This window comes from Poecilia reticulata, chromosome 22 (assembly GCF_904066995.2).
Source record: "Poecilia reticulata chromosome 22, P_reticulata-male-v2, whole genome shotgun sequence".
Classification (NCBI taxonomy): Eukaryota; Metazoa; Chordata; class Actinopteri; order Cyprinodontiformes; family Poeciliidae; genus Poecilia; species Poecilia reticulata.
Genome location: NC_088851.1, coordinates 6,597,187 through 6,610,794, shown reverse-complemented (window position 1 = coordinate 6,610,794; position 13,608 = coordinate 6,597,187). Strand labels below are relative to the sequence as shown.

Below are 13,608 nucleotides of genomic sequence, written 5' to 3'. Positions count from 1 at the left end.
GGAGACCTTAAGGGACATGGTCATATTTTTCTAAAAGCAGCAGCTTTGAACCTGAACGGTCAGCTGAACCAGAACTCTGACACCAGAGCTGCGCTACTGTTAAGCAGGGCTGTGTAATAATATCAATTTTGCGATATATATCGATATTTTCTTTCCTAGAAAAAAATAGATATTCATCCGCAAGTATCGTAACATCCAACTGTCACCCTGCTCACTCACTGCTTGCTTCGCTGGGAGAGTGATTAGGTCAACATCAGGCTTAGAGTGAATCCCTCAGATATTAAGTGTCAAGGTTAGAAAGGTGTCAAACTATTCAGAGCAGGGTACTTGGTGCACTTTATTTACTTTACAAATGCATGTAAGCTACAGTTTGTACTGTTTCAATTAACGGAAACATGTTTTCTCTCCACTTCTCACCACCTATATATATATATATATATATATATATATATATATATATATATATATATATATATATATATATATATATATATATATATATATATATATGCTTAATGATGAAAATTGGATGAAAGAATAACAATAATTTGTTCCAATCTACATGCTACAAGTGTAATAACTGGGGTTATGCCCAATGTTTGGAGGGAAAAACCAATCCCTACTATGTTTAGCTCAGAACTTGGAAAGCAAAGTGTAAAATGAGTGCAAAGACCATAAAAGTGCTCAGTGGTCAATGTTGTCAAATCGCCCTTAAGAAACTCAAAAATAGGAGTCCCCCAAGGGCCCATATAGGGAACAGTTAATATGTAATGTTTATATGTTAATGTGCAGTTGTATGCCGATGACGCAGTCATCTTTATTATAGCAAAATAACCCTGAAGAAGCAGCAAGAACTTGCTCCTTGTCCTTTGCACACACCGAAAATTAATTAAACTTATGCTAAATTTAGGAGTAAAAAATTCGAACACCATACATGCTGTCCTTCTGGATAATGAAGAACTGAAACTAGTTAAAGTCCTGTCCTTAAAGACTCATATTAAGACCACAACTATAAAAGCATACTCTGAAAAGTTGATGCAGATATGGTGATTAAAAATGGTCAAAACAATCTACACATAATTGCTGTAAAGCTCTAGATCAATATAACATCTTACATTTTGAAAACTTTCAAAACATTTTACAATGTTTTAAACACCTTAGTGCCACCTGTAATAAACAAGTACCTTAAAAACTGTCCTGAAATATCAAACACAACTTAATGTACAAAACTGGCAACCAGTGGGGATTGTAATATCCCTTTATGAATTTGGTCTGAAATTTTCAGAAAACTACTTTTTAATAAATTGTGTTCTATTTATTGATCTGCCCCTAACTTTAACATACGGATCAAGCCCTGGTGCTTTTAAGAGCCAGTTGAAGGTGTGGCTCACCAGTCTTGTGATCATGATTCATTTGTGTCTTTCTGGGCTTCACCTATGCTACAATCGTGTGCCAGCTGTGTTTTGTGTGCACCGTTGGATAGACACAGAAGCTGTATTTGTTGGAGAATACACTCTACCCCAGTTTTTAAAAAAAATAGCAACCTGAGTTCTTAAAAGCAAAGTGACACTACATTGATCTTAACTTGTAGTCAAGTATTCTTTTTTATTTATTTGTAGTATCTTATTTCTAACACCTGATATCATTAAAGTTGTGTTTTCTCTCATAATTCCACACCACTAGGACTATGATCCTATTTGATTTTGAAGGTACTGTCTGCCCTAGTTTTTTGGTTTCATTGAAAAACATGCTGGCAGGTCTATGCCTGAGTTTGTTTGAATCACATGATCTTTTACAGTCAAGGCCCGCCCACCGCGCGCTCTGATTGGCTGATACGCTATTCCCGACGTCGCTTATAAACCTGCCTTGCCAGTCGTTTCGGGATGCACATCTAGCTGAGGCACCTCATCAGAACCGTCTGAACCAAGGCATTAAAGGTAATAAAACAGCTACGTGTGTTATTTCTGTCATAAATATTGCATTATTTTGTGACGTTGGAGAGTCAGAAATATCTGACTGGTTTTTTTTATTTTAAAAATAAAAAGTAGTTGGCTACTTTGTTGCTCCCACGGCTTTGCTAGCTTCCCAGAATGGATGTATCATGTGACAACAGGCATCAGGTGGCTGGTTAGCAGTCTTATTGTGCCTAACCCTCCATATGTGTGCCGCTACTCTGTCCCGGTGGTAGTATTTACTTGGTTCTAATTCCCTAAAAAGAATGTCTTACTCTGTTTCTTACGCACACAGGGCTCCTGAATTAGGCGACAGAATAATGCGTCAGTCCGTGCTGCTCGCGCTGCTCGGCCTCAGCGTCGGGCTGGTTCTCGGGTATCCCGCTCCGGAGGAGCCGGACTCTGGGAAGCACTGGGTGGTTATCGTGGCCGGCTCCAACGGCTGGTACAACTACAGGCACCAGGTAAGACTGGGACAAACGCGGGGCTGTGGGAATGACTCATGTTTTTTTGTTTTTTTTTTCTCCCCCGAAACCCGCACTCGCCCCAGATAACACAGACACATTGCACTGCAGATAAGCTTCCTTCCTCGTCGCTTTGCGCTTTCCCAGCTTCCCAGGAAGTTTGTTTCACCGCATCAACGTGCTTGTTGACCCGCATGGTCTGTGTTTTCCTCGCGCGCAGGCCGACGTCTGCCATGCCTACCAGATTGTCCACAGGAATGGCATCCCGGACGAGCAGATTGTGGTCATGATGTACGATGACTTGGCACAAAACCAGGAGTGAGTTTGCTTTTCTTACTGTTTCTGTACTTCTCCTTTCTTCTAAAGAGTTCAGAAACTGTATGCCTATTATTCATTTCTTAATAAGTTATAAGACTACAAATGAACTTACTGGAGGGATTGTTATCTGTTTACATTCGTGGTTCTCAAGCTGTGGTGCATGTACCACTGGTGGTACTTGGGATGGCTGTAGTTTCACTCAGGAGAAATATTATGATGTGCAATGCAACAAATTAGCAGTGCTGCAGTGAAAGAAACAGATTCCAGCAGCTATTTATGTCATGTTCAGATTAATTTTGAAGTTGCAATATGAATACGACTTCACCATGTTCCAGTTCCATGTCTGGAGAGAGGTGGGACTTGCTGCTTGACGTGCTCAGTTATCAACGATATGTGCCAATTGCAATGCATTTCTCCACATTTTTGCATAGAGCCGTCTGTGTGAAGCATTTAAAGACATACAAACGATCACAAGTGCAAATAAAAAGTTTTATTTTTATGACATGTAAGGATTTTATGCATGTCACAATTTCCCAGTCAGAATCCCAACTTATATGGACTTTTTAGTAAATATTTTCAACTTCAAACTTGGAACATTTTTAACTTTCCAGTCAAAATTGGAGCATGTAATTACACAGCATTCTTCAGTTAACTGTGCAGTGATTTATTTTTTTACGACAAATTCCCAACGTCTGTCATGTTTTTTCCTGTGAGTTTATAAAGAACCTCATTAAATACACTTAATGTTAATGATTTATTACTGCATATTTAATCTAAAAAGTAATAATAACAAGTTTTTTAAATGGTATTGCACTTAGTGCGTTTACGAGTAATAACATATAAGTACAAAATGCTGTGTTTAATCTGATGGGTTTTCACCATTTAATTATATAAAACAAACTTAATCTTTCGATATCACATTATTAATACAAATATTTCAAACTGTAATGAATAAAATGATCTGCAACAATAATAAAAAATATTGATCTTTACAGTTGTTACTTGTACAATAGTGTTGTTGTAAATAGACATTCTCTAAATTATATAAAGGTTTTAAAATGAACAACTTTCCCCCCCAACTGCTCTTTACAGACTAACACAATAATAACCAGCTGATTTTATTTTGTTGTCTGCTTAAGAAATATTTCTAACTGTGGTTTTAAATCAGCTTTCCATTAATTATTTCCAAACATGCTAAATAACAGTGTAGGCTGCCAGCCAGCTTGGTTGGCTGTGTGCCGCAAATACAGGAGGAGTAAGAAGACGAGCTTGTCACACTGGTACTTCCTCTTGTAGATTAAGATGCTTCACATTGTTAGAGTGGTGTTTCGGTAAATCTTTTTTCTTTTGAAATCCAACCCTGGTATAAAAGATCACTGAAAGATGCAAAAGATACAAATACTAGGCACGGAAAATCTGCCAGTGAGCTAGTTTTCAAAATAAAGCGGCTAAGTTTGTGTTATTTAGTGATAACCGTAGCACAATAGAGTCTTTTTGTCACAGTCAGAGAAAGTCGTTGGGAATATTTCCACCATGGGGGCATCCTTGTAACACATCTTTAAACCACAGTAAAACAAACCAAAAAAAAAATCCAGCTTCCCTGTCGCTGTGGCACACCAGCTTTGTGTCGTTAATCATGAAGAGGCTCGACTAAAGTCACGAGGAAACGCTGATGGTGCTTCCTTATCAGTCGGTTTGACCCGACGTCGGGTGAAAGAGGCGCAGACACAGCAGTTTTAGGATAGAGATTTCATTAAAAAACAAAACCCAAGGACTATGATTTTTAACTAAAAATTTGCTCATTTTGTTGAAAAAAAATAAAGAAAATTTTATGTTTCTGTTCAATCAGATTTCTAATTGTTACACAGTTATTCTGTAAATAATTTCTCTTTTATCAGTGGTTTTGTTGCAATTGAAGCATCAAATATTGTTTTACCACATGATAACTCACTTTTTTTTATTTTAATATCAACAAAAAGTCATTTCTTCAGCAATAGGCTCTGTTGACATATTTATTTGAGCTGCATGGTGGATTAAACGCAGCCTATGATTGACTTTTAAATGCAGTCAACAGCGATCCTCCTTATCTCTGACTCCAGAAAGTGGGTGAAGTTACTCTTTACATGTGTATTGTGCTCTAATGTGACATTATTATGGAGATCGGGGTCAGTGGTTAATGAATAACGAACACAGCCAACACGGCTTCTCTTATACAGTACGTACAGAGCAGACAGATTTGTTTTATCCAAATAATGACGTGATTTCTGGGATGGAGACGATGATATGCAGCTCGACGTCATGTGATTGTTGAATATAAAAACAGCAAAGTGCTGCAGCGTTCTCACCTGCTCTGTCACCTGACACATGAATCATTATCCTTCGCCTGTTTCCTCGTCAGCTCTTCAAAATCCTTTGTCAGCTCTCTGCGCTTCCTTTTTTCTGAACTCAAACCATTTTGTTGTTTCCAGAAACCCCACCCCTGGAATATTGATCAACAAGCCCAACGGCAGCGATGTGTACAAGGGAGTGCTTAAAGACTACGTCGGGGATGTGAGTCGTTCAGAACCAGCTTCAGTGGAAAAACTGTAAATGGCACAGCTATGATTTGAAAGTAAACTTTGTTATTTGTGTTTTTTTTTTTTTTTTTTTTTGGTTGTTGGCAGGATGTGACCCCAGAAAACTTCTTGGCGGTTCTGAAGGGAGACGCCTCGGCAGTCAAAGGTGGTTCTGGAAAGGTGTTGAAGAGGCAAGTGGGAAACAAGAGGAAGAAAAGCTCATTTTGTTTTAGAAAGACAACACCTGACACCAGCACATCTGGTTAATCTGGTTTATTTACAGTTTTTTTTTTTTTTGGTAACATTGTTTTCTTTTTTGTTTTCTCTTTGGCAGCGGCCCCAACGATCATGTGTTTGTGTACTTCACTGACCACGGGGCTCCTGGAATTCTGGCTTTCCCCGACGATGATGTGAGGATTCCTGTCTCTGTTTTCTTAAGACTTAAACTGCAGATTAAAACTTTTTGCTCATATCAGGGTATCATATTGCAAGAAAATGTCAGAATGGTCTTCTTGCTGTGAGCCGATACTATTATTATCGGAAGGTGATGTCACATATAAACAAGCATTTTTACTCGTATTTTACAACAAAGACAAAAGAATTGTGCATCTGACATTTTTTGACAAACTTATATTTGTGTGAAGCACAGCTAGCATGACAGAAACATAATCTTTGTGTGTATATTGCAGAGAATGCAGACCTAAAGTTTGAAAAACAAACAAAAGAAAAACGTAAAAAACATTTGCTGTGCTTTATTCACCCTTCCTGTTATCTCCTAAAAGTTTCACTCTTTCTCGCCGGCTGATGAAACTACAAACATGCTGTTGAAAATTGTTTCCTTTTACATAACTTGTTACATCTTTGAGCTTTTTCTAAATTCATACTCAAAAAACAAAAAGAAAGAAATTTTTCAGTCGTTCTCAGTCAGTAACTACTTCCACACCGAAGAGTGTTGTCACCATGTCTAGATAATGCTCAATATGGTTCATTTTCTGATTGAAAAAGATCAGATTTTTGAGCTTTCACCTACGTTTTTAAATCTGGATTAAGATCTGTCATTTATATGATTATAAACCAGTTTGAAAAGTTTCTGCACACGGACACTTCACTAGAATGAACCTGCAGAAGTTTTGGACATTATCTGATTATGCCGACATCTGCTACTTCTTGTTAACCAGTTTGACTTTGCAACTTTGAGATTCAGAGTTGGTCTTGTAGGTCGAACAGCAAAGTGATGCAAAACAGTCACAAGCAAAACTGTTGAGTCTGAAGTTTGTCCAAAACAAACAAACAAAAAAAAAAAAAATTGACCCTGTCGTCGTTTGCTTTGTCTCTCATGTTCTGTAACGTTGGAGACAAACAGGCAGATTCCCTAGTCAGCGCCCGCTGCCTTGGTGATGTAACGTCTGTCAGTCTATAGCAGACACTGCATCTATTCATCCCACTTCCAGTTAAAATTCCTCTTGTTTTTCAGCTCCACGTTGAAGACCTCCAAAGCGCCATCCAGTACATGCATCAGAAGAAGATGTACAAAAAGGTGAACTTCTGGACACGAGATCAGAGACGTTCTGGTCAAAGGATGCAGAATATTGACATGTTTTTCCTCCACAGATGGTGTTTTATATCGAAGCGTGTGAGTCTGGGTCGATGATGACGAAACTGCCTGATAACATCGATGGTGAGCAGAACTTTGACTTGAAGCCACTGATACAAAGTCACAGATTGAGTCAGAGTCATGTGGTTCGTTTCTTCTTTACTGTTATCGTTTGTCCCGTCTAGCCTGGACTTTGATCCTCTTTTAGCCTTCTGGTCCTTTTTAGATGTTTGTCTGAACGCAGTTATGTCAGCATTAAAGCTTTTGGCCATTTTTGAGCATCACGTGATAAACAGACCCTGCTTACAGTTCAAAGGTCAAGAATCAAAGACTTTCTTTCCTAGAAATCATCACCTGATCATGATTTTAATATACTTTACTTCTCGAATAGAAACTTTTTTCCATATTTAGTAACCAGAATAACATCAACTTCATTTGTTGGCATTTCTTTGTGTTTGTAGCAGCAAAATGAGAATGCACTTCCCCGGGTTATTCAACAGATTATGGTGGACATTTATTAGACTAATAAAAACAAAGATAATGAAAACATGAAATAAGCAAGTTGGTACAGCTTGAGAAGGAAAGTTGAGTTTCTGTGAGCTGGTTCTCCTGTTTACCTGACGGTAGCAGTGTAAATAGTGCAAGAACTCCCTGCTCCTTCAGAGGCTGTGGAAATGATCCTGGACAGAGGATATGGACTAGAACCGGGTCAGAACCAGCCAAGAAACTCTGAGATTGTTTTAGGCGTTACAGTTTTAAACCACTAAAACCACTGTTCACATTATTTAAATTCTTTTTAATAGGAAGTTAGAACCAATTATTGTTTTTTTCTGGTTCTAAAGAGCATCGAGAGATTCCATGTTGCCACTTCCCCACATGTTGCTGCTCACTGCCACTCAGCTGGCTAAAACAAGACGTTTTTCCTCAAACTCAGAAGAAAGATTGATTTGGCTGTTTGAAAATATTTCAGACTGACATTTCATGGAAACTAAAGGAGCACAACCCATTACACATTTATTTACTTTACAATTTAAGTGACAAAAGATTAGCAATAAGTGCCATCGGTTTGCTAAAACCTGTCAACACAACATGCAGGTGGCAAAAAACCAACAATTTAAGTTGACGGTTTCATTTAGTTATTTGAAACATTAAAGTTAGCTAAATACAAGTTATTAAAGTATTTTGGTCAGAGATGTCTGTCGAATCGCAGCTGAAGTAGCGGTGTAAACCGAGGTCGCCTGTGTTTTTTTTTTTTAGTGTACGCCACCACTGCAGCCAACGATCACGAGTCTTCATACGCCTGTTACTATGACGAGAGAAGGGAAACCTACCTGGGCGACTTGTACAGCGTTAACTGGATGGAGGACTCTGACGCGGTGCGTAATGTTAGAGTTCAAGGAACCAGTCAGGCTTTAAATGTGTGTCTGTCAGTTACTTCAATTAACTAAATGTATTTATGTTTGTAGGTTTTGAGTTCAGCGTGTTGAAACGTCTTGATTAACGTTTTAGGAAGTGGGGAACCTGAGTGAACTGTCATTTCTGCAGCCAGCTGCTGCTCTGAGATATTTTAACATGTCTAAAAAAGTTTTTTGTCTTTCTGAGATTCCTGCAACTCTTAAAATATACAACGGTTAAGAAATTTGTGTATTTTCATAAAAATGTATATACATTTTTAAGAAATATACAAAATTCTGGAAGCAGATTTTTACACACACTATAAAAAGACGACATCCTTTTTTTCTCCACAGTCTGACTTTATGTCAGATGAAAATGTCATTGTGAAATTTTTAATTCTCTTTAAATTCAGCAGTTTTAGCAGCAGTTTGTCTGAATTGTCTAAAACTGTATGACTAAATGATATATGATTAACTTTACTGCTTATATCAAAGTTGCTGACACTGACTTTCTCAGTTCTATTCATAATTTTTTAGTTGGTAAAACCTTCAGACTTTGTTGTTATCGAGGCATTTTGTCACTTGTTTCCTTTGAGTCATTTTCCGTTTGGAGGACCCGTTGATTACCAAACCTTAACTTCCCATCTGAATATGAATATAAACTGAATGACTCCGACTGCCTTCAGTCGGCATCTTCATAAATTACCTCCAAGACACAAAAACTACTTTTTCCACTCTTTTTGAAGTCTTATCTGAGTTCTTTACATTTGTTTCTTTATGCTTCCATGTAATAATCATCATCTGGACCTTTTTGCTATTCATTTACACAACAAAAACATAGATTTTGTTCTCTTTTTAGAAATAATTGTTGGTAATCCCAGCTTGACCTAAAATGGGAAAGATTCGATGGGATTTAATGCCAAACAGTGAGAACAGAAATGTTCTATAAAAAATTTATTTTTATGCAGTGTATGTAAATACGTGGCTTCAACTGTACGGGTTAGGAAAAGAATACGTTCTCTGCTCCAAACACCTGTTGTCAGATGAGCAGGAACAGGAAGTGGTGAATGTTTGTAAAAGCAGCTGCAGCAAGTTGTTTTTGAAAAGAAGAATGAGATCTGACATAAAAGAGATCTGCTGTTGGAGGAACAAGAAACTTAAAACAGAAACTTCACCTTTAACATTTACTGTAAATCAGAACGGATGCGGTAATTTTTCTCTTACACAAGACTGTAGGAGAAAACGTGTTGTTTTTAAAGCGTGGGTTATTTGAGGAAATATTCATGTTTATTTTCGGTGTGACATTGGGTTCCCAGGAGGACCTGACTAAGGAAACTCTATTGAAGCAGTTTAAAATTGTGAGGACCGAAACCAACACCAGCCACGTCCAGCAGTTCGGCAACAAGGTGAGAGACGTGAAACTCCACAGCAGTGTCTATAGTTTATTCTGGGTGTTTTATTATTCACTTTTCTTATGTCTGTCTGCAGACTTTGGCCCACATGAAGGTCATCCAGTTTCAGGGGAACAAAAAAACATACAGGCCACCTGCTCCTCAGGTGACCAACCCACCAATCACAGAGAAGGACCTGACCCCGAGCCCCGACGTCCCCCTGGCCATCCTGAAGAGGAAGCTCATGTTCTCCAATGACATCAGAGCGGCGAGGGCCCTGCTGGCGGAGATCAGCTCCCACCTCAAGGTAGAGAAGAAATCCCCCCTCCTCCCCTAATGGGGGCGCTCCAAAACTTTGGACGTTTCAAACTGATGATTCGTTTGCGTGCGTTCAGGTCAAGGAGATTTTGGCTGAGACCATGCGCCACATCGTGGAGAAGGTGACCGGCAGCATGCTGAAGACGGAGGAGGTTCTGAACAACAGATCCGAACTCTCCCAGCACGGCTGCTACAAGGCCGCCGTCAACCACTACAAACGCAGCTGCTTCAACTGGCACAAGCCTGAGGTAAGAGGCAACGCTACCAGTCACTGAACAGGGCTGGACGGCGAGTGGCTGAGAGACGCATCACCTTATAAACGTTTCAAATCAGTCGATATCGACAATTTGGTTTTAAACATCTGGAATGCTGCCATAAAATAACATTTTAAAAACGTTTTTTATTTTTAAGCCGTTTTGAGGCACATTGGCGAAACCCAAAACTGCTGCTGTGCAAGTTACTCAATAGTGATATTGAGTAAATTGTAGGGGCAACATGGACTTAAATTTTTATCGCGATATTTTGTGTTATTAGTGTTACTAGACAACGATAAAAGCAAAGATATGTAATGTTAATCACTTTTTATTTTAGTAACTATGGATGTGACTGCGTGGCACAGCAATTATAGCCTCACAAGCACAAATACTGCTCTTGGAAACATTCCCACTTGATAAAACAATTTATTTGTGTCAATAAAGAGCACATAGTGACTTCATTTACTCATATTTTCAAGTTTATTGATATTTATTGATGCATTCATTGAAGAGACAATGAAGAAAGTAGTAAAACTAACAATCCTAACAATTTATTTTGATTTTTAATATCATTGATTAGAATTTATTGTGGCAAAAATAAATCAAAATTAACATCATGATAAGAAATGCATCATGATAAATGATAAACGATACGATAAATGCCCACCCTAGTTGCTAGGTACCCAAAGAGTGAGTGACTTAGTTCATGCCATCAATATTTGCTTTAGCTGGCTGCGAGATATTGAGTGGCTAAAACATTTCCTCTGCCTACATCTCCCAGAATGCTGTGCACTTCTGGATCGGAGTTCGGTGAATACTCTCAATATTAAATATTTTATGAGGCGTATTATCTATTGCTATTGATTTCTTGTCTGAACTCAGACCAGCGATCAGACTGATCCAGATCGTTGTGGTTGATGAGGCAAGCATTTTGGACTGTATGACTAAAATTCTTTCACGTGACACGAGTTTGGTTCTGCTTCGAAAGAGGAAATGCATCTTGACTGACAGACTGTTCATCAGAAATGTCGCACACAGCTGGCATTAATCCAAAACTGTGGCTGGCACGCTCTGACAGGAGGATAACAGGATAGTTTGTAAGCTGATGGACCTTTAAAGTAATACAACTAAAGGTTTTAAAAAGAAAACAATTGATGTAAACGTTCTGCTTTTTAATAGATTTTCTGAGCATTTCTGAGTCTGCTGTGTAATATCTTCTGTTTATCGACTTCCAGCAGCTCCACACAAATCTTCATTTTTAGTGAATGTGACAAAATGTCGGACATTTGTACCTAAGTATGTTTGGAATGTGAAATATGCAGCATACACCTGAGATAAAAAAATGATTAGATAGGTCAGGAAATCTATAACCAAGTAACCTGAAAATTAATAAATCCAATAATAGAATACAAAGTATTCTGTTCTTTACTGTTTCAGATGATGAATTGAACAGGTGAAGTTCAAAGCAGGTGATTGCACTGACTTATTAAAGGGGGTCTGAATACAGAGGTAGTAAAACAATCAATTGTAACGCAATTATACACCAGTTTATGTCTAACCACCACATAAAATTTCAGTAATTTATGTTTCATTTTGTGATTGTAAAGAGACAAACTGTGAAAGTTTAAATATTTGCAGAAAAGCACAATTTAAAGAAATAAACTACATTACAGTATGTTTTACTTCTAGTTTTGCAGAATGTTAACTACCTCAAAAAAAGAATCATTCACATCAGGGGTGTCCAAAGTGTGGCCTGGGGGCCATTTTTTAACAGATTTTGTGCGGCCCACAAGAACTGCAATTCAAGAATGAGATTTTCTTTATTTTTAATCAGGTCAAAAATGATTACAGACAAATTAAAATCTCACAATAGAAGATTTTGTCTACAATACAACGTATTCAATACTCAGGCTTTGTGTATTTTTCAGTTAAAAAAAAGACTTAAATCTGGTTTTAAATGCTCAGAATTGACAAAAAGAAGTTCTATTATTTCCAGTTGAGACATTAAAATATTCAGAGTGAATCACTTTCTTTTAATGAAGCAAAAACCCTTTTAAGATTTTGAATCTATAATAGTTACACTTCCCCTTCCAGCAAAAAGATTGCTTGCTTTAATTAAAGTATTGTGACTTAGTTTATTGTTTAGTAGGTAAAAAAAAAAAAAAGCAGTATTTTGGGAATTTTTTGACCCGCAAGTCCCTTTGGCGAGAGTTTTGGCTCATGTGACAAAATATTTGGACGCCCCTGATTTACATATTCTTTTTAAGTCAATGGATTCCCCACGCCGTTTCTCGTTCAGCTGTAACGTTGGAATCAGAAAATGTTCTTTTCTTCTGCTGGAACTTCCTGACCTTTCGGTCGCCCGTAGCAACCTTGAATCTGGCTGATTATTTACGTGTTGGAGTAATACGGAGACTGTGGGAACATTTCTGACGTGTAATGCCCTTTTTTTTTTTTTTTTTTTAGTTTGAGTATGCGCTGAGGCATCTGTATGCTCTGGTGAACCTGTGTGAAAGGGGATACCCTGCTGAGAGGTAACGTCCACTTCCCTGTTTTTAAACCACGTTGCTGTTCTGCGTTTGTAATGTCGTAACCGTTAAACCTGAAGTGTTATTTTTAATGTGAAAGTGACTCAGCTTTGTAAAAGCGGTTTTGTCCATGAGAGGAATGCTTATGTGGAGCAGTCGTGGGTAATTTTGTGTTGTTTTCTTGTTTCCCAGCATCCTCATGGCCATGGACGCTGTGTGTCCCTTCAGCAAGTAAAAACCACTAAAACCACTTTTGGCCTCAAACTGAGCAGCTTCTGGACAGAGCTGAGAAACTTCATTTTGCACTGCTGAGGAATCAATCTGATGTGGAGTTGACGTTATTGTTTCATGAACACACTATAGCACGTTTTTACCATGCTGTTTGATTTTACCTAGAATTTTTACGCTTTATGATGATGTTGCACTATCACTGTGAAGTTTGTCGATGATGGTTTACTGCTTCTGCCTGTTGTTTTTTTAAAGAATATAGGACAAATATAACACTGGGATTCCTCTTGAGCTTTATCTGTCAGATCAAGTGTCTTTGATGTTTGATTGAGATGTAATGGATGATCCCTAAGCCATGAAAGCTGGTTGAGTCTCAAGATACTTTATTGTACTTCAGAGATTTTAAAATTAAAATGTGACAAACCAGAACTGGTAGTTTTTATTTATTTATCTATTTTTTTTTATTACTTTACCTTTTAGGTGAATTCAAACACATATAAAGCATGTATGTAGTAAAAATCATAGCATTTTCATTAAATCTGCCAGAAATGCATAATGGAAATTATAGATATTTTTCTTATGGAAATATGCTTAATTCTACTTTTTCTTTTA

At 37.8% G+C, this 13,608-nt stretch overlaps 1 protein-coding gene across 1 annotated transcript; it reads left to right on the top strand.

The window, feature by feature from the left end:
* The first annotated feature begins 1,778 nt into the window (after positions 1–1,778).
* lgmn (legumain) lies at positions 1,779–13,425 on the top strand. The gene is made up of 14 exons (XM_008398954.3): positions 1,779–1,937; positions 2,248–2,416; positions 2,637–2,734; positions 5,203–5,284; positions 5,398–5,480; positions 5,624–5,699; positions 6,764–6,826; positions 6,901–6,967; positions 8,141–8,259; positions 9,594–9,683; positions 9,766–9,975; positions 10,064–10,234; positions 12,707–12,774; positions 12,961–13,425. Exons 2-14 carry the CDS (start codon positions 2,273–2,275, stop codon positions 13,001–13,003), a joined length of 1,314 nt encoding a protein of 437 aa, XP_008397176.1. The 5' UTR covers positions 1,779–1,937; positions 2,248–2,272; the 3' UTR covers positions 13,004–13,425.
* Positions 13,426–13,608: the final 183 nt, after the last annotated feature.

Bases quoted from the DNA above. Each gene is read 5' to 3' on its own strand.
- lgmn (XM_008398954.3), top strand. From the start codon at position 2,273: ATGCGTCAGTCCGTGCTGCTCGCGCTGCTCGGCCTCAGCGTCGGGCTG. The intron at 8,260-9,593 runs GTGCGTAATGTT...TTGGGTTCCCAG, and splicing joins GGATGGAGGACTCTGACGCG to GAGGACCTGACTAAGGAAAC. The intron at 12,775-12,960 runs GTAACGTCCACT...CTTGTTTCCCAG, and splicing joins AGGGGATACCCTGCTGAGAG to CATCCTCATGGCCATGGACG.